This window comes from Amia ocellicauda, chromosome 21 (genome assembly GCF_036373705.1).
Source record: "Amia ocellicauda isolate fAmiCal2 chromosome 21, fAmiCal2.hap1, whole genome shotgun sequence".
In the NCBI taxonomy this organism is placed as follows: Eukaryota; Metazoa; Chordata; class Actinopteri; order Amiiformes; family Amiidae; genus Amia; species Amia ocellicauda.
The window spans coordinates 5,823,567-5,849,175 of NC_089870.1; the positions used below are offsets into that span (position 1 = coordinate 5,823,567).

General features: G+C 37.7%; 1 protein-coding gene across 2 annotated transcripts; it reads right to left on the reverse strand.

The window, feature by feature from the left end:
- Nucleotides 1-246: 246 nt before the first annotated feature.
- LOC136717057 (protein ELYS) lies at nt 247-20,887 on the reverse strand. Of its 2 annotated transcripts, none has more exons than XM_066694529.1 (30): nt 20,649-20,887; nt 19,551-19,725; nt 19,167-19,374; nt 18,707-18,823; nt 18,135-18,213; nt 17,484-17,631; nt 17,134-17,266; nt 16,669-16,844; nt 16,127-16,188; nt 15,802-15,900; nt 15,479-15,566; nt 15,295-15,384; nt 14,908-15,048; nt 14,664-14,768; nt 14,225-14,297; nt 13,829-13,949; nt 13,492-13,548; nt 12,996-13,139; nt 12,678-12,868; nt 12,392-12,527; nt 11,928-12,054; nt 11,246-11,375; nt 10,669-10,867; nt 10,055-10,382; nt 9,643-9,757; nt 8,561-8,676; nt 8,091-8,272; nt 7,147-7,738; nt 4,034-4,131; nt 247-724 (listed from the first exon to the last, which is right to left on the reverse strand). In XM_066694529.1, exons 1-30 carry the CDS (start codon nt 20,877-20,879, stop codon nt 599-601), a joined length of 4,587 nt encoding a protein of 1,528 aa, XP_066550626.1. In that variant the 5' UTR covers nt 20,880-20,887; the 3' UTR covers nt 247-598. The 2 variants fall into 2 exon arrangements, with proteins under 2 accessions (XP_066550626.1, XP_066550625.1); XM_066694528.1 differs by having other exon boundaries at nt 13,829-13,952.
- Nucleotides 20,888-25,609: the final 4,722 nt, after the last annotated feature.

The following is a 25,609-nucleotide window of genomic DNA, read 5'->3' on the forward strand; positions in this document are numbered from 1 at the left end:
CTTCGAAGTCTAACGATGTCTTGGAACACCACCATGACCTGAAAGCTTTTTGACATATGTCTACTCTGCGCATGTTAAACTTCAAAATAGTCAGTAGTTTTGTAGATTTCTCTTTCAGATGGTTATTTTTGTCCATCAAAGTGATAGAACACTTTCACTGAGCAGTAGGCCAAGAAGCAGTTCCTCGTGTTTGAGGACTTGCAGGAGCACATTATATTGGGAACTACAGAATTAAACAAGGAAAACTTTTGACTGCCAACAGGATTTACTGGGTCAGTAATTAACAAAGCTTCTATGATATATGTGCAGTTATACAGATCAATCTATTAAATAGACTACTACAACTTCACAAAAATAGACAGAACAAAATAAGTGTGATGATACACATTACTAAGGTGAAACAACTAAAAGTACTAAATGCTCAGCATCCCAAAGAGGGATCAAACGACAAATCTGCCTGGTTTCTGAAGGTATCTGAATATCCCGCCCCCTCCACGTGTGACCTACAGTTTAGGTTTAATGCCATGGAGCCATGGGAAGTCAGGAACACCTTGCAAAGAAAAGCATAAGTGCAAAACCTCAGACGTTTTAATTTCCTTCACTTTCTTTTGAATTTCTTGCTTCTCTTTGCTCGTTCTACACGTTGGACACCTGCAGTCTTCTCTGCTTTGCTCATGGTAAATCTACCAGTGCTTCGTTTACGCACTGGCTCTTCTTTCCCCATCTAAAAACAGACAAAACACAATCAGACATATAATTCATTATATATATAAAATATATATATTATTTGGGAGCTGAAATATCCTGTGCAATTAATCTTTCTCAGGTATGGGGGAAAAGGCATCTAGGGAAGTGTCGGTGATTAAATGCCCCTAATAGTTGCCATTAATTTCTTCTGTCAACAGCAAAGCAGGCCACTACAAACTATCTTTATTCAGATAAATCCCCTGCACTACCCTCAGCTAGCATAGATGTGTTAATTACATTTTTATTTCTGTCTTCTTTTGGTGCTCAAAGACAAATCACTGCGCCCCATCTTCACTACAATTTTCTTTGGTGTATTGATTTTTATTTATTGTTTGGTCTGTTTGTTTGTGTCACTCTCAATAATGAAAGAATGAACAAAGTGAAAATAAACCGATGTCTTCTGCCCTTCGCATCTCTTCGCAAGTGCAATCTTCCACACTGCCGTGGAACGGGTTAACTTTCTCACTGATTTCTATTCGCACCAAATTACTGTTTGAATCCTCTGACCTTGACGTTTTTTTGTGCAGCCGCTTTGGCACTTCAACAACAACAACATCGTGTGATACATCCTGCCTTTTGCCACTTTGACAGCGTGAATACAATGCCACGTTTATTGTCTACCAAGGTGTTTCAAGGACCCATCAAAGTTCTGTCAGCACGGTTAAAAATCAATTATGAAAACAATTGCAGAATGCAGAAAAGTTGCGGGGTTAGAACAAAGAGAGAGGTACGCCGATACATCTGCATATAATTGCCAATGAAATAGTCTTTGTCGAAAGAAAACTTCAAAAGCAATGCCAGCTTCTATGCTTGCCAAAAATGTTGGCTGTTAGAATAGTGAGGCTTAGGCTATTTATTAAGACAAAGCACAGTACATGTCTTTTTCTCCCTTTCATTATTAATTCTAGTTACAGTGCAAAGTACCAAAACACTGTCTGCCTGAATCTGCTATCTTATAAATAATCCACTGGATGGAAGAAGGATAGGGCAAAATTGATTATTTCTCTAAAGAGTACAATATTTCTATTTTATTTTCTATTTATATATATATATATATATATATATATATATATATATATATATATATATATATATATATATGAATCACTGGGATGTGATACTAACCTAATACAAATAAGGTCCTGTCAGTTATCAGTATGCTTGACACATGTTTCAAACATTTTCTGGTTTTGCCTTGTATTCTTACAAGAACTGATGACAACGAAGAGATGCAAATGGACACTGTATAACATCCAAGGGACAGAAGAAGAAAGCATGTTTTCAAATACCTGTATATGTTTGGATCGTAATACTACATTGGATTTTTATATAAGCACCGAAATTCAAAACAAGGAAAATGTAATGATTTTCCAGCTCTAAAAATCAAATGGTCGTTTATCCCTCAGCACTGTGTGTCATCTTTATATTGATGTCAGCAATAGGTAGAGCGATCTGTTAGATTGATGACAAAGCTTTCAGAGACACCAACACAACCATTTGTACTCATACATCATATTTAATCATTTTTCCTACTCTTCTACAAAAAATAAATCTGAAATAGAATTTACAGAAGCAACAACTAGTTTTTGAACTACAATAATTTGGTTTTAATATGTTTGGTATGTACCTGTAATATTTCATAGTTAATCCTTGTTAAAATATCCATAATGGTCTAAATATTGAACCTTAAAGCTAATTTTGAATTATTCTGCTCACATTATAAGTGCTCACATTTAATCAGTGATGTACATCAATATATTTATCTCCATTAATAACCCTTGAATTTAAAAACCTAAAATGTGAATTGTTATCATGAATTGGCCGTAATTTGATTATGCTTTACACAGCTATGTTCTGGAAAACCTGCAAATTGCATTCCCCCCGTATACCTGATGTTCACTGAACTTGCAAAGAAAGACATATTTTAAACAGTTAATCATAACTTTAAACCGCAATAAGGAAGTTTATAGCGAATTTTGAGTGAAAAGAACAAATTACCCTGCTTGTTACTCTGAGTAGGTCTCAGCTAGCTAGATGACCCAGCAGTCAGCTGCACAGGCAGCAAGCAACACAGAGATGACTATATAAGGACAAGTAGCGCGTCTGTAGGATGATGATGTTCTGGGGCACCAAATTTTACAGAGCCTTTGGCAATACTGTCACCTGCTGGAAATGATCTGAAACTATCAGAATTTCCCTTGTTTCATTTCCTGCTGTATATAGTGATTCACAAAGAATATATTCCTCCCCATTTCATTAAGGGCCCAAGAACAACGTCATTGTAAAAGCATGGGGGTGATGATGATGCCTTCTTTGACAATTAAGTATTTAATTGTCTACCATTTAACATAAGAAAAGTAATATATAAATAAAACATGCTGTTTATTGAGATTTCATTATCCAGCTTTAAATTAGTAACTCAAGTCCATGCGATTTAGTTATCATTATCTCTATCATGTTAGTTCACATAATATCCTGCATACATATATATATATATACACACACATTATACTTTACAAACAGTCAGCACTTTTGGAATGAGACTTAAAAAAATAAATGTCAATATCTCCACCTCCCTATTCTAATTTTCTATAACACATGGTTTGGGACCGTGATATATATTAGCAGAAATGCCATGATCATAATTACTTCGAAAGCTATTTGATTAATTACTATTTGCATTTCCTTAGGCAGCTATGTAGCCTCCTGCTGCTTTTCACAATGAACACACTTTAATAATACTTGTCTTCAATTTTAATGAATTCCATGCAAAGGCTAGTACTTTGCATATGGAATGGGAAAACCAAAGATGCAAAATATACATTTGCATTTACAGACTTCTGATAGAAATGTGTGCTCTTTTATTGCTTTTTAAAATTATTTTGTTCCCAGCAACGGGATATGAAAGTTATGACTGAAGATTATATGGTATATGAATTTGATAAGAGATGTGTCCAGTAATGGTAAGCCCCCAATGTAGTTCAATATGAGGGACTTGCTGTACTTTCTAAGTCTGTGTGATGTTGCATTGCTAGACTATAGACTACAGAAAACAAAAACGGACATTATAAACTTATAACATATGATCAATTGAGGTTGCCTGTACCAAATCCATATTTATTGATATGATGATCGCCCCCTCCCCCCAACACCAGTATGTAGAAACATGTTAGGAAATAAACAAAAAACTAAACATATGATGGAATTTATAAAATATGAATAATAATAATGATAATAATATAAAGAGAGGGGCATATTAGCCATTAAGGAGGGCTAATCTTTATACCTGTTTTGCTTCCCCTTTTTCAACTTTCTGCTTTGGTGCAGACTGGAAGAAACTCCCATGTGAGTGAGATCTCGCAGAAACCGCTGAAGTCTTTTTATCTACATAAAAAAAAAGAATGAAAATTTGAGCATAAAATGTAGCTTCACACATTCACTCATAATCACATAGGTGATCATTCACTGGTTAGCCACACTTAATAAATCAATCTATAAATATGTACATATAAAAAGAAAGAACAAACCATCTAGTCACAACTATAGAAAAAAAAAGAAATCCTGACACCTCTTGACATACACAGCAGCTCCGCCCACATGCAAAATCAAGAGGAAATGCTGGGACGATCTGCATGGTTAAACCAGTGCCCCATCTGCCAGAGGACTGCACCAGTGGCATGTATCCATTACAAAATTAAAGAGAACCCCTTCATTAGTGAACAAGCACAGCTACAGATCCCAATAAGCCTTGCCCCCCACCCCCCCCTCCCTCTGACAGACGAGACTCAGGATCACAACACCTGGGCATTTACGGCCTGCAGGACAGCCCTACCGCTCCATCCCTGCACCTGAGTCCCATTTCGCACACAGCTGCCTCACTGATATGACAGCAACAGGCTGGCACCCTTCGAGGAGCATTCAGACTTCCATTAGGGGACTTCAGCCGTCCATAACACTAAACACAACCCGACAGCTCGCCAGCTAGCCTCACCAACCCTCCCCCCCCACCCCAAACAAACAAACACGATAGGCTGTCCACCAGCACTGCACTGACTGATGAAAGCGTCTGCGCAGCCAGAGAGGGTGCTTGCTAACTATGTACCCCCTAACAGCTGGTAGAAAGTGGAAGGGACCCACCACCCTGCCTCTCCCAGAAGAAAACATGTGTGCCATATGCTGGATGTAAGCTCCAGCAGCTGCCTCGCAGAGCCCGACATCTTCAATCAAGTTACGCCGTTGACAAATGTAGCCTACCTTCGCCGTGGGGATCTGCATTCCAGAAAGCCCCAGATCAGAACCTTTCTTTCTAATTCCACACTACCACACGATGTGGAGATCTACACAGTTTGCTTCCTGTTATTTGTCAAATCTGGGGTTATTTGCACACTTTCTGGCAAATAAGGGAAGGTAACGCTTTTGTGATCCCACCTTGTGACATCTCTGACTTCAAATAAAGATAAGTACGTAAGCAAGAAGCTAGGTTTGGTGCATCAATCATACATCATTAAATCTGTCATTCTTTTACAAATCTCAGTAGTACGCAACCTTTTTAGTGTGAGTGGTTCAGCTTCACGACATCTCTTGACAGCACTGCAGGTTTGGGCTAAAAAATGCTGAACTGGAGCAAGTGGAAAGTCCATCCAAACTGAGACAGTGTGACTACTGCCTACCAAGCTCAATATGATTAGCATTCCTAGTGTCTAGTATGGTACCTCATCCATATTAATATGGCCTTCCTTAATAAGACACTTCATCAATATACATGGAAATGGCAGTTACAATGAACCTTCCCCACCGAGAGGATTATTATATAGAAACCGCGTTAATATTCCTAAGGCCAGCAATACAATCAGGGGCAGAGGAAATATATACCTAGCAGTATTAATCTTTTTTTTTTTTTGGAAGTGTACTATTAAAAATGTTATTGGCTTTCTTTGAGGCCATTAATAGGCAATTACCTAGCATTTGTCATAACCTCTCCAACCATAACTAAGGATTGGAAATGAACAGAGAGACCTTTCCTGTCAATCTTGCCCTGATTTTGAACAGTTTACAGTGATACTGAATGACTAAATAAAAGGAAAAGTACTGTATAAAATTAACTCCTCCTCACCTGACAATTCTACGGTCACCATTCCATTAAATACAAAATATATGTATTAAAAGCTTTGGTTAACTACAAAAAGATCTTCAAAATTACTACATAATAGCATGTATTAGGGATTGAGACAAATAAGTTACTAAAGAGCAATCTAATGTGATGCTTGCTTTAGCACCTCTATGATTACATTAGGTTAGGAAATAAGCCAATGTTTTGTTTTTTGATTTTTAACAATTCCAATATCTAGAATGCTCCAATTCATAATGCATTGATAATTTTCTACAGCAATGACCCCTGATTATTATTTTAAGACACAGACCTGAGGGAATGTTTTGTTTGATAGGAATTGTGTTTGAAAAGATTCACATTTTGCAGTCTGAAAACCAGACATTTTCCCTCCCCAGTTGACTGCATGATGCTCTAGAAAGCTTAGCACTATTGTACATAATGTAAGCATAACTAAAACTATGAAATTGACAAGCCTTGGTCAACCAAACCTCATTGACCAAAAATATTCCTGGCTGTGTTGTGTTCCTCCTTGCATTATTCATCCGCACTCCCCGTTAATCGCCAATAAGTCACAGTGCATTTGACAACTTGACCTTTGCACAGCTGGATTTTGCATATTTATTCACACCTGTGACAGAAAACCCAATCCATTTTCAAACAACCGCTTGCTAAGCTGTTTACACTAACAAGCACCCATTCTCATTAATCGCTTAAACCCTTTCCTCCAGGCTGGTGTGTACAGATGCTGTTTGACTTGGTGGAGTAAATAATCAGAAATGCAACCACCTATGTTTGTCCCGAGGAGAGAGAAGTGCTCCATCTTCCTTTAAATAAATACATAAATATAATAATAAAATACATGCAAATACCAACATGTTCTTGTAGTCAAAGATAAATTACAAATATTGGGAAAACATCCTTGCATGCATTTTAAACAGTGAGGAAACCACAAAGCCCCAATTTCGTTCTACTATGGAATTACTCAGGATTTGTCCGCTGTTCTCATTGCTGACTGTATTTAACTTACAGGAGATATATTATATAATGGTCCTTTAGTGCTAACCTTCAAGGGAGTCTCGAAGTCTTTCAGAATTCATGCAAGACTTGATTTTATAATTATGAAAGGTTAGGTTTCACTAGACGTTATTAACAAATCCCTCATTGTTGCTGTTGGTTCACACTTTATAAATAGGTTATTCTGCACCCATTGATTTGTTTATAAAACATTTACAGTGACATTACCAAATCTTGTCGACGGGGGGAAATACAATAAAATAAGAATAAAATACCAGATGATGTGCTGGTAAACTGATCAATAGCAGGAAGGAGGCCGGCAGATGCTCTCCTGGACTCCAAGGCCTGCTTCCACCAGCTGCCCAGCTTGCAGTGGCCTAGTCTGTCAGAGGTGGTCTTGAAACAGACAGCTTCTTTCTTGCATGGCTTCCCATACGGAGACCTAACTGGGGCCTTTTCAGAGGGAAAGTGTGGGAGTGCTCGGTGCCGGTGTCCCCTGAGGGACGGGAAAGGCCCAGAGCCCAGTGAGTGCCTGTGTCTTGCAGTTCTGGGAGGTGGAATAATGAGGGAAGTCTCCTGCAGTGAAAAGGCCTGTTTATACCTCTCAGAGACTTTCAGTTCAGTCTCAATGTCCAATAGGGAGGTCTTTCTGGCTGTTGAAGCTTTCCTTGCTGTTGATCCTAGGGTGCCCGCATCGTCACCTTCACTGTCCTCCAGGACTGGGCTTTTAGGGTAATCAATGAAGAACGTCTGCATGCTCTCAGTGAACACACAGGAAGTAAGGATCTCCGGCTGGTCCACCGCTTCCTGGGACTCTCTCCTGCGCTGCTCCAAAAATTCCTCCTGAACGGGGTAATCCATTGCTCTCTGTTTGACAAGGACAATTGTGTTCAAAGAATACTAAGGACAAGAGCAGTTTTGACAGCAAGAGAACAGACATCTTTTTCAAAGTATTAACCACAAATGGGATTGGCTTGTAATAGATCCTGCAAGTCTGAAGCTAACAAAAAAAGAATATTCATATTTTTATTTATTTTTTTAAATTGAGGTTAATAAATGAAATAAATGAGTAAATTAAAGACAATCAGTTTGTCCCCATACAGGCACATGAGGTGGACATCAGAAACGGTCCTCACTGTCAGGATGGAATAGAGAATGTATTTCAATCTAAACAAACATGGACTCCAGACACTGTGTGAGGAAGGGAGCTCTGACTGACCTGCAGAGGCTCCAGATCAAGAAAGAAATGGGAGGAAAAGCTGCTGCTCGTCAGTGAACCCTGCGAGAAAGAAAGGTTCTTGGTTTTCTCCTCCGTGGGAGCAGCACAGCAGAGGTTCTTGGTTCCTCCTTCAGTCCCACAGGAAATCTCTTTATGCATAACTTTGGTATAATTCATTTTTGCTTTTAGCAACAAAGAAAAACACACAGAAAAGAAACAAAGCAAAAGAATACAGTTTATTACAAATCTGCCACTACATTTACATTTAGCTGTCCCCATCTCCCTCGGCACATGCTTTGTTTCACAGTATGTTCTTTATTAGTTACTGAAAGCCTGAGAACACATTGACCTTCAATTCTAAATCTTCAAACTATTCTTGCAACATGCCAATAAGGTCTGGAGCCAGATTTACAGGTTAGGATCAAAGAGATATGTTATTAAACAGCACCAAATCATATTGCATACCTTACCTCTATCTGGGGATAGGAAGTTTTCAGGCTCTTCTTGCTCTGCACAGGCAGGAAATGAGGCTCGGTTGTCTTCGTTGCTGCAGAACTGAAGATGTAGATTCATTCTGCTCCCACGCCTAATGAGTGAAATGTTAGCACAATTATCATCAGAAAATTGGTGCAATGAACAGAGTTGCAAGTGGATGTGATGCATAATGTGACAGGGTGTTTTCAATGTGTGCTGTGATGTGCTGGATCCTCCACCTGAAAACAGCATGATGAACAGAACCATTTGTCTGCCGTAGGGCTGTCGTTTGCAGTTGTTGCTGTGTAGGTCCAACTAGCAGTCTTTTCAGGATTGGACAATCTGCGTCTATGTTCAATGCTTTAATGGCTATATCGGCCTATATTCTAATTGACGGCTCATCTCTAGGTTCTCATTTCTTGTCATCTTGATTTTGTAAAGTGTGCGGCATCTTCAACCCCCCGTGTCTCATACTCTTCCGTCTTGGTGCCTTGAGGTTGTGCTGGAGGCACTTTCTAAGGCTCCGTTTGAACTGCTTCACTCTGCTGAGTTGAAGTTGGTTTCTCTGCCGGCAGTGGTGTCGGCTAAGTGGATCGGGGAGTTGCCTGTGCTCTCTGTCCATACTTCTTGCACTCGCTTTGTAGGGGACGGCTCTAGGGTCTCCAAATATCCAAACCCTGACATCCACCCCAAAGTCCTTCTCTTCTCCTTTTGTGAAGAGGCCAGTGGACTTGATGGCTATCCATCCTCCCCTCTTTGGCTCTGCTGAGGAAGAGAGATTACACCTGCTTTGCTCTGTCCGGGCTTTGCATTGCTATATGGACAGAACTGTGGCAGGGGGAGGGTCCAGCACTTCACAGCAGACGCCTGTCAGCAGCTTTCATACAAAGCTTCAGTGGTTCCTATAATCCCATAATCCCTTTTTAGGATTTTTTTTTCTCTTTCAGATAACCAGGGTTGCATCTGTAACCCAACTTACTCTTCCCATTCTTAAATTATACTACCGTAGCCTATGTTCCTTTATTAGGAATGAGAGAGTCTTTCTTTGATTAAAATGTCCTTTTCACATGCAAATTACCTTTCCCTATTGTGTGCTATATCCTCACAAAAGCTTGCAGCACCCTCTTCTGTCCAGAGATGAGCCCCAGCTATTGCACAAGTCTGTGGGAGGTTCACACTTTCCTCAGTGCTGCCTGATCACATTTACAAAACATGAAATAATCCCATTAATTCAATAGCATTACTAAAAGTATAAGATTGAACAAGATCTTATTTATGAAGACGAGTCATGTTATTGCACATAAATATGTATCACAAACATGGGAGAGTTGCTTTAAAGTCAAATTTGAACATGCAAATTAGATTAAATCAATTACTTTGCTCCTAGAATTAATTAATTAATGCCATCCACCTCAGAAAAATTTTGAAAAAGCATCACACCACAGAAAAAGACAGGACTGAATGACAGGAGGCTACACACTGTTACTCACAGTTGTCCATTGGTACATTGTCCTCCACTGTTTCCTTACTGAGGCTGTTCAAGGCAACAGACTCTGTGTCACCATACAGTGTGAAGAGGAAGTCAGGGTGGCTCAAATCCTCAGCAGTAAATTCATTATCACCTTCCAAGCTGTCATCCATTACTTCACACACAGCATCATGCAGAAGATAGGAGACATCAGGCAGCACATCTCCAAAGCCTTCTGAGGAAGCTGGATTGTTGATGCCATCAGCATCCAGTAAGGAGGACGTGGTGAACACAGAGCTTGAGCTTTCTGGAGTAAGGGAAAGCGTGCAGCTGCATTTTTTGTCATCAGGCTGTTGGTGCAAGGAGAGAAAAAGTAAAATAAAGGTAATAAACTCTAGGCAGGAATAAGAATGGAAATTAAAAAATAATACAAATTAAAAAATGGAAAAAAAGGGCAACAAAAAATGTAAGATGCATTGTGGGAAAACAAATAATAAAATAAATAAATAATGTCTGGACGAATCAGTTTATTCAGAACACACAGTAATTCAATAATTAAAGTGTGCTGCTACTGTTTTTATACAACAGCCCATTCTGATATAAAGATCAGTAAATCAATACAAAATATAAATGTACCTCAGCGGGCTGCAGGTCTTCAGCAGTTACGCTCTCATCCTGTTCACTCTGTTCAGACTCACAGCCACTGCTCGAGCTTGTAGGAGAGGGGCTGGAAACGGCCTGAGGACAATTTGGTGCGGAGAGGAACAAACCGGATGTCTGAGATGCTGCTGTATCCTTCCCCAGGTACTCAGGCCACAGAACTGTCCCCTTTTCCCTGTGAGGAAAGAGTTCTACTCAGATCACAAAACTCAGATGATTTTTAAAGATGATTATTATTGATGTAGTAAATGTGTTTAGAGTGAAAAAATATGACCCACTGATATGCAAAAAGTTACATTACTATTTTAGGAGCACCTTACAGTGCCTTGACCAAGTCATTTTTTTTTAATGGTATATTGAAGAAGCAGGACACCTTTCTGTCATTTCTAGATGCTGCTATGAAAGCAAACTGTCATGTAAACTGATGAAGGCCACAGTGTTTCATACTGTGATTGATAGAAGGGTTTCAGCCCTAAATATATTGTTCATCATATACATTTAATTGTGGCTAGGGTACATTTGAGGAAAAGGGGGAAGGAGGTACTTTCTGTACCTGATAGGTGGACATGTTTCCGACAGGTCTAGTATTGATTCTCTCAGCAACACCATGACATCCTTGGGAGAGAACAATTCACTGGCACTGGCACGGTATAACGAAGCAGAGAAAGGCTTTGGAGATTGTTCTGGGTGTAAGACATCATGAAGGTATTTATGGCATGACTGTAAACTGACTGGGTCAGACTGTGACAATCCACTCAATCCTATTCACAGAACAGACATGGTGCTACTTCAGGAAGCAGCTGCCTACCAACATCAGAACTCTAGTGAACAATTCTGAACTCTTCCAAAGTGTTTCAGAAAACCTTGCGTATGAGATATGTGCATAAAATCATGTAATCCTGCTGAAGATTCGTGCATAATGGTGTAGAAACTGTAGGAAATTATCTGAAGGACAAGGCAATTAATCTAAATACCACAAAAAAGAGAGAAACCATAAATAATGCCACAATACTGTTAAAAGTATGAGATATGACTTAATGTAATGACATTAAATTAATTAAGTACCAATAATTGAGTATTTATTTAGCTATTGTTAATCCTGTGAACCAAAAAATACTCGGCTTACCTTAAAATAATACAGCAACACATTACATAAAGTCAGAAAGTTTTCTTGCTGTGTATCAGACGTTTGTGAAGTTGAATCAGCAAATCACAGAATGATAATTTAGGCTTACTTTTCACCCTATCATTTGCAGCTTTCTGAAAAGAGATCTCTTGGTTTGGTGGTTCTTCTTCAGAAAAAGACATGGCCGAGTTTGTCTGCAGCCTGGTACTTTCTGTAAAATACGCCCGTGTCACCTCCTTCAATGAACAAAAACAAAACGCACATCATCTTTGGGTGTTGGAGATGTGTGAAAAGTCAATATTGAGATGTCTCTAAACCTATGCCTATAATGCCTGGTATAATTCCAAAGACATCCTTACCAGGCAAACGTGTACTAACATATACCATTAATCATTTTTACACATTAAGTACATGTTAACAAATGCACAAGTACACTGTTTTTATGAGTAACTAACATGTAGTTACTGGGTCCTACTCTGTTAATAAATTGTAATTTGGGAGACCTAACCAATAACACTTTAAGGAAGCTTAACTAAGGTATCAATTTGTTATAAGAAAGACAGGAAGCTAAACCTTGTCCAGAGATATTATAAGAGCCATGGACTCAGTTAATAAGCCTAGGTCATCACAGCTATGAAGGAAGTGCTTGAGGATGTCATCACTGAAGTCTCCAATCTCTTTCAAAAGGGAACAGGCGTGAGCGGCACACCTTAAAAGAAAAATACATTTAATAAACATATACTCTTTTCGATTCTTTGAAAATGTACTGTGAAATGTTCTATATTAAGTATTTTAAATAGTTAATACAGATATTGGTCAAAAAATAAATACATCAATAAATAAATATATAATCCATTACCTGTTATGAAGGAAAACATCAATGCACAGCTTGAGATCCTTTGGTTTTTCGATTGCTGGCTTGCTCCAGTGGATATAATTAAGAGCTGTTTGTCGTTCTCCTTCTTTTAGCAAAACCTGGATAATCAAGGAATGTTGCCAAGAATGCCATGGCCTCAGGGTGCTGGGGTGTACCAGTAACTCCATTGAACACTGCAAAATCAATTTGAATTTGACCAAAACGATAAGGAGGACATGGAAATCTCCACAACATTCACAGACACATGCAGTGTTATTGTAAAGTCATCAAGGTCTAGGAATGAACACACAGATAACTTACTGAGATCTGCCGCTGATCGAGAAACCAAAAGCCTTTGATTTGTTGACAGAAGCCAGGTGGGACATCAAAGGCAAGGGAAAAAGACTTCAAGAGATTATTTTCATAATGGAGGAAGTGTGTTACGTCCAGCAGAAAATAAAGAAACTGTCAATGTTTGTTAAAGGAAGCGTTTTTAACAATATTGTGCATGTGACACTAAAACGCAGAATTGCTTACATTTTTTCTTTTAATCCATTAGCTTTGTATCTTTTTCCTTTCATCTTATGTTATTTATTCACAAACTTTGCTTTACAGTTCAGTTTTGGCATTAAAAGGTATAATTAAATCCAAAGAAGAAGCATCCTCTGAAACCAATCTCATTATATATTAGCATATTTATAGAGTTCTCAATTTGAGCCACACTTCAAATTGCAAGATGCAAATATAATGACCTTTGACCTATCTCCTCCATTTCGCCCATGAATAATGAACCCTTTGAAGGAAGAAAGAAGGATACAATGGCCTGGACTGAAACAATGTCAATTCGAGGCTTCAGAAACAGCTTCAAGACAGCCTGGGAGAGAAACACAGCGTTAATAAGTGTGTGTCTATTCAGTGATTTAGGTTTAGATCTGTTTAAATTAAAATGTGGCCCATTCATAAGCAAAATATATATTAAAACAGGGATAATATTTATAAAATGATCTAATTCCAAACACAACTTTAAAGACAAGTTCATAATTACCTAGATTATTAAATGAATATAGTTCACAAATAGTTTTGAATGCATGTGTGCTTTGATGGATGTTTTTCGTGGCTTGATTCTCTGACAGAACCTGGCTTGTATATCCTACCTGCAGGCTCGGTGGGGGATAGCATGCAGACTGTGGTTCCTGAGTAGTCCAGACTCGGACCTGTTGCTTCTTTAGACAAGACACGATACCTTGAATAAGCAAACCACACTCTTCCTCCTTGCTACTAAAAGCACAAGAAAATACCATATTATAATTCTTAGAAGACTGGTGATTATTTGAACTGATTTATACCGCAATCTTTCAATAGTGCTTTATGGAAAATACAGCTGATTACACAGTGATAATGGTTAGTAAATCCAAAGACTGGACTTGTTTTATTCTCATGTAACTGAGCTCTCAGTAACACAATCAACATAATGCTACAGCTCCACATCTGACAATTGATAACCAATACATGGATAACAGATAACTGCACCGCACAATTATATCGATTACCAAAACACAGCTGTCCTGTAATTATGCTGGATTAAACTCCACATCTGACAAACTTGATGTGGGTCCCATGCATCTGAAAAGAGAAAATTAATAAACAAATGTATTGTAGAGTTAAATCCTGTTCTGTTATGCATGTTCACCTATTCTACTTAATTGGCAACTTCCCTGATCTAATACCAGAAGTAATTCAAAGCGCTCCAATAAATTAAAAATATGAATAAATAACAATTCATGTAGTTCTGTTGGTGTAAGTGTATCACCATTAAACCTTGTTTCTGCTTAAAAATACGTAATGGTTCCTCTTTTTGGTTTGGAACAGTAGATGGAATATCTTAAAAATGACTGCTTGGAAGTTAGTGCATTTTCTTATACACTGTATTCACACACAATATTCTAGTGTCTATCTTCATCTTTAGTTGCCCAAGTACATTCAGGTTACCAGAAGAATTTGCAAGAAGTCCAGTAAGGCCAAACCAGTGTACAACTTTCCCCAACCAAATATGTCGCTTCACACTTCTATGTTCACGATCCCAATTCATTCCACCTGCAATTGAATGAAATATTAAAAAAATGGTTATCAATAAATCAAAGAACATTTTGTCAATCTTTTTTTCCCCATATACAAAAAAAATCAAGACAACATTAAGCTACAGAGCATTATAATTCAGCTAATGATGCCCTACCATCCCATTGTAAAAGGTGTGGTTGTTTTTTCAAGAACTGGATGATGGTGAGGAGGTTTCTCAGAACCTGTACCAGATTAAAAACATGATTCAGAGATGTCTGGCCCATGTTCATCCATTGGCCCTGGCAGGAGCTGAAGCCTGAAACCAATACAAATTTGCAAGATTTGTATTTTGGAGATTTAGGGGCCCTTTGTGGAATATTTCTATTCCGTACATTTTCTCATGATATCCATTGTAGGCATAGGAACAATAACTTTGTAAAGAGCTAGACTGAAATACAAACTAAAGGTCAGGTTCAAGGTTAGAGCTGAAATTCTTAAATTCTTCTCATGCTGAAATGCACCTGGGGATAAGGTCGGGAACAACCCTACAAGTCATACTTACAGAGAAAAAGCAGCTGTTTCTTGCAATGGTCTGCCATTTTACAGACCCAGGAGCAGAATGTGTGTGCTGTATTTTCCATATCCGGGTCACCTAAATCAAACATATACAGTATAATCATTTAAATCAGCTCTCTGATGTACAATGGTAATCACATTTATCAAAGCTTTGCTGATGCCATATTTACCTGCCAAGAGGCTCTTTGTCCAGCGTATAATACTTCTAATGCTCTTATTGATCAGCGCACGGGTCAACAGGTACTGTAGAGTCTCCTCCTGGAATTCACGCCATTGACAGTCAATTCTTTGTGAGGAATTGCTGGAATTTCCTGCTGTCTTAGCATTAACTTACATCACTCAGATCAAGTCAAAATCAGGTGGAAGATCCTTCAGATGTTTCCCTATTGTAGCATGGAACACATTTCTGTTGGACATTGTTTTGAGAGAAAAATTGGGCAGACAACAACAATATACTGAAATGTGAAGATGGCTCTGGCAAGTTTGTACTTACCTGAGGGCAAAAGGGCGGTACTTGATCTGTTGGGTATTCCATAATGCTGCATAGATTCTGAACAGAGACATCTGCACTGAAGCCCTTGATAGAGACAGGCTGGAATCACACACACACACAAACCCACAGAAAATGATTAATCCACAGTCTGGTATCACCTGGAGATATCTAGATGGCCTCCGATTATATAGATACATATCTCAGAGTGCTGATATATAATTCAGGTAAAATGGTGCAGCTACATTTCACATCTAGTTTGATTTGAAAATATTTTACAAATGACTGCTTTCACTTCTATGTCTAGTATATTTTGTCTCAGTTTTACCTTGAATTGATATGCTGGGAACCTATGATGTGTGAAACAATCCACGTACATTGTAGCAGCACCTATTTAGAGAAATCATAAAAATAGAGATCGCACCACCAAAAAATAATAAATACAAGCATAAAATGGATACATTTCAAACCAAGACAATGTATGGCTTTGTGAGTTGAATAACTGCATAAACTTTGAAGCATTTATTTGAGATATTACTGTGGTCAGATTATACAATATTTTTTATTTCTGAGAGATTAAGCACAAAGCATGCTGGGATTTGGTAGGAAAAGGTAACAGAAAAAGGATGCAACAAAACATATCTGTCAACTAAATTAGGAAAATCAAAGCATTGACTCGGGAGTTGTTTTAAATATGTTCAACAGATTGACAAGATAATGGCTTGTGATATCAAGATTAATTATTTCATGATCACAACGTAACAAAGACATCATCACATACATAGAGCATACATCTTTCCATGCTCCCTTGTGTTGTCCGCATATATAAATAGCAGTAACAGCAGACAGACTACTGCTTGAAAATGTCACCTAATACAAGGAGTTCAACAGGATTCCCAGGTTCTACAGCTTTGTTCCACGTCTTGCGTTCACACCAGTGGAGGTTTTTAAACACAGTGATGTCTAGTGCTGGCAATGGAGGAGTGTGCCTTGTTGGCATGGACCACACATTCAAGTAGCGACAACCTTCAAGCTCACTGTTAGACCTAAAAAATGAGACTGGTGGTTACATGTTGTTTAAGATCATATTGTTATGAACTGAAACAAAACTACCACAGCACGGTGAAGAGGAATTATAGTGATTAAAGGCCTTGCTCTTTTTGTAATTAATGGTATTAATAAAGAACCCTCATCCAACAATAATTTAACATCTATGGACAACAAGTTTATTAATGCTGTTAAATAATCCCTGCCACAGGTATTTAGAATCGTTTATGAATAGAGATAAATCTGTTTTTGCAACCATACCCTACATGTTCATTATTTTCCACTTACTTTAATGGGTATGGCTTTTCTTCCTGCAGCCACTGGTGCAGACTAAACAAAGCTACAAAGGTAAATGATTCTGCCTTCTTCACTTCCCATGCAAGAACTACAAGAATACCGTGGTGCAGATTCCTTTGGGCACCTATGTAAAAGCATGTAAAACAAGAAAAACAGCAACTTTTGTCATGTGGTCCTGTGGAATGAACTTGAACAATCACCACTAGAATATCTGGGAAAACTCAACCTCCCTAGGGAGGAAAACAGCAAATGAAAGAGGAAATTCAAAAGTCATATTTTTTGGCGTGTGACTGTGGATGGATAAATATGCAGATAGCTTTAAATAAATACAGTAGCTTTACCACTTTGCTGTGACGCATCACTTTCTGAAGTTCTCTCACAACCCCCGATGACACGGCTGCTGAGAAAGCGGCAGAAGGAGGCAGAGGGACTGGGCTCAACTCCGTCACACAACCGTTGTCTGTGACACACCCGGACATGCAGAAGACCCTGTGGAAACCAACTGGTCACATTATTTGAGAAAGGAAATGGCAGCTTTTTCAAAAATGGGTCTGTCCTCTTGTTGCGTTTGACACTATTGTCACTACTGGTTAGATTTATTGACTAAATCTCCCATAGGACAGTTGACATGCATAATGAACCAATTTTAGCAAGGCTTTTTCACAGATTGTGTTTTTATTATTATTTATTTGTGGAGTAAAGCCAGGTGTAGTTTCTTTAATACAACACAAGCTCGAAGAAACACATTGGTACCATATATCAAAATGCCAGACTATTTTTGTATAGTTTCCTACAGATTTCTGTTGGAGTATAATGCAAGGCAGGAATTACTGAAACAGAAAAATTCAGCACATTCATTTTTATAGTCCCTTATACAGAAAAACATTGCCAGCTTTTAAATGTTGTTTTTGTATGTGTTGCATTTCCTCTCCTGTTAAATGACAATTGTCGCAGGGAAATACAAAAAACTTGAGCTATTTTCAAAAACATACCTGATAGTGGACTGGGGATGAACGGTTAAAATCTTGAAATAGCAGCTCTACAAGGTTCAGACTGACTGAGCCGCCTTCCCTGAAAATTTGAACTGATTTTCAATTTCCCTTAAAACAAATACAGCTTAATCTTAGGGGGAAACAAACAAAAATACACAACATACAGCTGTACTATTTTTACATTTGAGACAGGTGGTTGGGGGGGAACTATCACCTAAAGCTCTGGAAAAAATTAAGAGACCACTTAACATTGATTTCTGAACTTGAAGTGGTCTCTTAACTTTTTCCAGAGCTGTATATGACCTTTAACACATGTTCAATGCATTAAATCCCAATGGTATTAAAGAAAGCTACAGCTATAGCTACAGGAAGGAAATGGTATTCATAGAAATATTCAGAGGGCGACTTGTCTCAGTGATGTTTGCTCAATTATGTTCAAAAGTCCATATTTCGGGAAATGACAGATAGAATAACAAGGCAGTTTATAGTAACAATGTAAAGGAATGCGAGTAAAAATGATAAATAACATTCCAAGAAAATAAACCAAGCCTAATGATACAGGGAAGATGTACCTGCTTTGCTCAGAAGAGACAGCCCACACAAAGCAGCGTGGGGTGCGAACGTTGGAGGATTCTTGAAATTGAAGAGCCACAATCGCCGCTGGTTCCCTCTCAAACTGTACTTCAGATCTGCCCAAGGAAATGTGTAGAAGTGCAAATCTAAACTGAGGATATCTGTTAGATCAAATGTTTGTTACCATGCCTGATATCATGGCACTATCATTGTTCTCTAACTACCTAATGTAATAATGCTTGAAATCAAATTAAATTCCTTTAGTCTTTGTTGCCGAAGACCTTTTAGAAGACAAAATTGAAATTGTTGTGTTTTTTTAGCAATGGGAATTTTTGTTTGTATACATATTATGACTTGACTCCATGAAGCCTTCTGAGATGGTTCTCACCCACGAAAAGCCACAACATACAAAATACAAATACTGATTTACACTAATGAGCAAAAAATGAAAAAACATACTCCTTGTTGAGGTGTTTCAGGTTCCAGAAATGAAGCTTCCCTGTGGAATAGCCCACTACCAGTTGGCTGGTGTGTCTTACGGAGAGCAGAGAGGTAGCACGAGCTTCTGGGTGGCTGTGCAGGCAGACACCAGGGTGTTTGCCCTGTAAATGAATGTCTCTCAGGCCAGTTTCAAAGTTTCCTTCCATAATGGGCATCAGTTGAAACTCTACCAAACCCCAAACAGGAAAACAAACAGTTCATTGGTGCTCTGAATGTTAGTAAGCGTGCCTGACCAGAGGTAAATAGTGGGATAAGGGGACTAGTGTAGCTGCCAATCTCTCTCAAATAAAGCCCAAACAAAGACGAAGACTCAGGAAGAAGGGAGCAGCTTTTAAATGTTACCTGCTGGTTTGCTTTCTGTTCTGAAGAGGGCTTCAGTTTCGAGAGCTAAATCAAGCAGCAAAAGGTCTCCTTGCTCTGTTCCAATCACCGCGATTCCAGAGAAATGCTGCAGAGCTGAATGAAGATATAGCATATCTCTGAATGAAGATACACCAATAACTTCCATGCAGCTAATCTAATAGAAGAAAACATAAAAACACTGTGAAAATAGACAACATGCAAGACACCTTTTATGGGCAAAGCAAGTAGAGTCAATTCAGTTGATTTTTTATTTTATTTTATGGTTTATGATTTACCACAGAGCATTAAATCTCGACATAATGAAACACTATGCCCTGAAAAGATACGAGAATTTGCTGATTCTGCCTCCTTCACTGTGGTATGTTAAAGAGTAATGTGTTCTTATTGCGCTTATAAATGATCTGTTAAATTCACTGCTTCAGTCCTTGTAAGCAGTCAAGAGTTTTGCCAATGTAGAATATAATCAATTATAGCTTTTTACTGCTGGCTGTGATTCATTTATATAACACAACAATGCCATTCCAGATAGGGATCGAGATTTAACATACACATATATATGGCTCTGTCAAAACCATCATTAAATTCAGCAAAGATTCCAATCTGTGAAAAGCTGGACTTTCATGTATTTAATATCAGTACACCAGAAAGTCTTTTCACACTCAATAAGGTAACCTAAAAGGAGCATTTGATATTTTCCAGGCAATGCACACAGAAGCAACAAAAAAGGGCAAATAGGATGTTCAGATACATCTTAGAGAGCACAGAATGGAAATCCAAAGAGGTTATGGTGAAATGGTGCAATGCCCCCATTAAGAGCAGCTCTGCAATATTCATATACGGTATTTACGGTACCTTATTAAACATCAGCTAAGAGACTTCCCTGAAGCTTTATCCTATTAAAATGAATGATGTTTTCTTCTCTAGTAATTATTTCAGAGCCAACTTTGATAGAGGAAACAAACATACTTCCTAAACCTAGATTCTTTATTTGATCTAGATTTGATTGATCTGATGTTTTTTTGGTAGCATATGACACGCAACAGGACGATGATTATTGTTTTTTTTTTTGTCCTGTACCTTGGTGGAGAAGCTGATGGCCCGCAGTACTCTGGATGTGCTAAGGCAGTAACAGCATAGAGAGGAACATCTTGAGTCGAGCAACTCTACTAACAGATACCGGCGCCTCCTCCACACAAACTCAGTCACCAGGCCCACTGTCTTATCTCCAAAGTCATGGTGGCTCGAAGGACACTGTCCAGTCACAAAAGCCATCATGGTCAGGTTACTTCCACTCGCCACCCAGCACATCCCTGTGGACACTGTCCAATTTGCAAAGAAGTCATATTAACAAGAGCAATCACATATTTCACATTGGAAATGTATTCCAGTTTATTTTATTATTAAGATGTGTATGGTAAATGCCACTGCTTTATTAATACAGCACGAAAAGGGGGAGATCATTCCAGAGTAATCAATTTAAAACACACCTTTACTTGGTCAATTGCCCCCTTATTGGTTTATACAGATAACACACTTGAAAAATCCCATTCAATACGGAGCCAACTTCTCACATGACAGTAACACACACAAATATCACTGTGCCTGAGGAGATTCATAAATGGAGGAAAAATTACTTGCGTTTTGAAAAGGCTCCCTTGACTTGTGGCTGGCCACGTGAGTAGCCATGCAGTATAACTTCAGGAAAAGGCTGTGTGCCAATCAACACTGGTGAAGGCAACATTTTTCGTAACAGAGATTTGAAGTCACGTTCCCTGTGAGAATGACATTGTTAATGGAAAGGTTGGTTCACTTTCAGAAATGTTCTTAAAATGTCAGATAGCCTGGGTGAAATTCACATCCTATTCGATTGTCAAAGTGAGCACATAAGCAAGAAAATAAAAAAATTAATAAAAAAAATTAAAAAAACACACACATTAGTCCAAATAGTAAATAATGCATAATGATCAGGGTTTAATCAAAATCTACCCTCCAAGTACAAATTACTACCCTGTAGCTTCTGGTTGTGTAATACGTGACTGAAGGGAGGGTCAAGGGTTGGTCAATCTCTGAAGTATGCTGTATTAATAACATACTGTAATAACATTTTCCATCAATTGTTTCTCAGTATTCTAAAGCAGAGCATTGACATGAAGTTCTATGTTCTGTTGTATTTTACTTATATGGTTATATTGTGGTATATAAATCTATTTATGATAGCCAACTAACTCCAGCATGTCAAATAAATGCCTCGTTTTTTAATGTTGTAATTATGCAAATGTTCCATGATTTCTTAGGTCAGTAGTTGTGCCATGTACCACTTACTAAATATGTTTCCGTATGGAGTACAAGACAATTAAAAAACAGTTACTCACTACTCTTGATTGTACATACATGTCTTGAATTCCTTTCAGGTATGCAAATACCATTTTTACATAATACAGCTTCTAATAGCTTTGGCAAGGGGACATGGAAAACAAATTTGCAATATCTTGTAGAGAAATGCAATTAATGCACGGCAATCCCAAAGGAATAAAAAATGTATTGATTAATCAATTAATTAATGTGTTTGGTTGATATGTTGGATCCATAAAAAAATATTGAATTCACTTGCCTCACACATTACACTATAATTAAAATCACATATTTCTCCAGGCACCTGTAAAGTACCATGGCAATAAAACACTTTCACACCTTTTTTATGCAACTAACGTGTTTAGCAAATTTGTATCATCCATTTATATGGTTTCATATGCATCATCTTAAAATGGATTTTAATGAAATTCATATTTCAAGAGTTATGATTGCTGTGAATCAGAATATTATTTTTGAAATCCTTTGTCGATATTTGCAATGATTTTCAAACTTAATATCCATGATTGTTATTATTATTAAGGTGGTTGATGTTACTATTTCAAGCAAATTTGCATTTAATTGGACATAAAAAATCACCACTTCCAATCACAAAATATGAACCATTATAATGTGGGAACTGTATAATGGTATATTGATGTTAGATAAGACGTTTTTCATAGCAGGTTTCTTTGTGTTAAAAGTGTAACATGTTATAAATAATTTCTGAATAAATGTATGTGTATTTTTTTTTTATATGATCATTTTAAAAAGCTCAGTTAAGCTTCCAGTAGAGTATGAATCCTATGGAGCCCCCGAGATGACAAAAAAAAGGTGTGAATATCTGCAGAGTTTATGAATTAATGTGCACAGCTAATTCATATGTGTGCATGATTGATTAATTTGTGCATATGCTTATTTAATTTGTGACCATGATTTAGTAAACACTGCACAAATGATTATTTATGATAGTTTCTAATTCTTGTGCATGGTTCACTAAATTTTGATCACAAATTTAAAAAGCATGCCCATAAATTAATACACCATGCCCACAGATTCAGTATAATGGATTTTATTTAACTATGTCTTCTCAGGGGTCGCATATGAATTGGAAACAGGAATAATGGGAAAATGTATCACAGTTTGCCACATTAATCAGAATAAATACATAAATTCAGTTGTCTTTATATATTGTTCTTTGAAAGATTCTGAACCAGATACAAATCAGGGTTAGCACATGGAAATGCGAGCTTTATGTCTTTTTATCAGTCGCCAATAAAATAAAAATAAATAAGAAGTAACAGAAGTAACCCCCCCAACATAATCATTCACCTCTTGCCAGTTCTGTGACTAGTTACATTAGGTTTCAGTCCTAAACAAGCTAACACCAAGGAGAATCATTTATCAGTATTTATAATCAACAACAAAAAAGGATTTTGCAGTTACCAGTATTGAAGGAACTTACCTTAATGATTTGATTCCATCAGGACTGAAACCATTTCATGTCTGTTACCCAGAATTCCTCAAGGTTCACCATCCTACCAATCACAAGTGCCAAAATGTAGTATGACCAATTGATTTACCAGTGCAGAAAATGTGAAATAATTAACTAATACCCTACCACCTCAATCTGAATATGAAGTTTGTGGATCTCTGTACCTGGTTCAACACTACACTTTTTTCTTTCTATAGAGGTAAGTCATAGGCCATTGCAATAGGATTTTGCTGGCTGCATTCAGGCATGTCAAGGATGTGTTTCAAGGGGTTACAATAGACAATCTTCTTTGGATTTCAGTAATCCACTAATCTCAGATTCTCATTGGCTGCCTCATATGTTGTACTCTCTCAGCACTGAATTACACATTGAGAGGTGCAATAAGTATTTGGACAAGGGGGGCGATAGATGATATTGTAAACAAGTTCTAAACTGTAGGCAGAAAAGCCATTTAAGACCAAATAATACACCCCATTGATGCGGGTTTGTTCCTTGGTTCCTTGTCCACCTATCTATTGAGGGAGTACATTTCTCTCTATTACTCATGAAAATAAAATGAATAAGTATGCAACTATATATACACTGTCAAATAAAGCTTAATTAGAACCTTTAATCCTGTCTCAAAATATTAATATTATTATTATTATAATTATTATTTATTTCTTGGAAGTCACCCTTATCCAGGGCGTCTTACAAAATACAAGCGCAATATAAAGTGCAAAAATGCAGTTCAGTACTCTAATAATATACTCCTGCAAAAGAGTGACAATAGACTGCAGTAACATTGTCCTCTGTGACATATTCACGTGAGCAGGCACTGATATCCATTGTCCTCTGGTCCACACAGCTATGCTACCAAATAAAATATTGAATTTAATCACTGTTAAAACAGATCAAACTAATGACAGACATCTTCCTGCAAAGAACCGAGCTGAACTTCAGTTTGTGTGATTACCTCCACCTTGAAGAGCGATTACCCCAGTGTGGCAGGTATGTCGGAGATGGAAAACGTCTTCCGTGACAAATCGAACTTGTCAGGAAAGTGTTGCCAAAGCGGCAAACAACAGAGGTCATTAGCAGTCCAGCCAGGTGGAACACTGCTTGAATAAACGTTATTTTATTGTTATCCACTGCGAGGACTTTCCAGCGATCCAATTTCCCCAAAACGTTTCACCCTTTATCTGATTAATCTACCAGGGCATCTGACATTTCGATTTGCTCGCACTTAACCGAAACGCTTTACCATCCAAGTGGAAAAGCAGTTAATTTGTTAGTTATGCAGTGTGTTTGAATGGGCCTTGAAGTGTAACCTTCTTCTGTTGTTGTCATATTATTTATAAAATGTGAAGGACCCCCAAAATAGCAGCTGTCACAAAACTGCAGTAGCACTTGTATTACATGCCATGTTGACCACCTTGTTCAAGAGCCAAGCACCCTTCAAAGAGACAACAGCAATAGATGTACCCAGATGAGTATTATTCTCTTTTATTTCTTCCAAGGAATATCAAATGCTTGTCAGGCATATTTTCTCATACGTATCATTTATTTTAGTTGCCAATACTAGGGCCGTTTTGACTGAAAATAAATGTCAAAGTGAAAAATGGCCAGAGATGGCAGAACCAAATTAAACCGACTGCTTGGATTAAGTTAATAAAACTTGATCTGTGTCCAGTAATCATGTTGTATAGATGATATTTACCTCCTCAGTACATACTTTAATCATTTATCTCCTAGGTGTTGTTTTCCCAGAAATCACTTTGTTTGAATTTGTATTCCTATACATTTTCCTATACAAGCGTTCATATCAAACTCTGATGCTTATAAAAATGCACTTGAACAGATTGACTAAAAGCAGTCACTTCCAAAAGATTAAAAATAGATTTGGGGGAATAAAATACAAATTGATAACTTCTAACTCAAATGACTAACTGAACTGGGCCAATTAACACATTTATATTCTACTATTAATGTAAACTAAAATGCTATAGACTCAACAAGGGAAACCAATAAAGAATAATGTCCAAATGCCATAGGCTGCAGCCAAAAGCCAGGCACTTGGCAGGTTTGCTAGAACACTAGCGTTGATACATTTCAGCTGTAATCCAATCACAAATACACTACTCTGTCAAAAGTGCCAATATATATACCAACATATAATCTCCTTTAGTGATTTAGAGACATAAATTCTACAGAT

What these genes read in the sequence shown, in the direction of transcription:
- LOC136717057 (XM_066694528.1), bottom strand. Translation starts at nt 20,879, where the DNA reads ATGTGCTGGGTGGCGAGTGGAAGTAACCTGACCATGATGGCTTTTGTG. An exon ending in TACCGCCCTTTTGCCCTCAG is followed by an intron (nt 15,567 to 15,801) that starts GTAAGTACAAAC and finishes CGTGAATTCCAG; the next exon opens with GAGGAGACTCTACAGTACCT. An exon ending in ACACCTTTTACAATGGGATG is followed by an intron (nt 14,769 to 14,907) that starts GTAGGGCATCAT and finishes ATTCAATTGCAG; the next exon opens with GTGGAATGAATTGGGATCGT.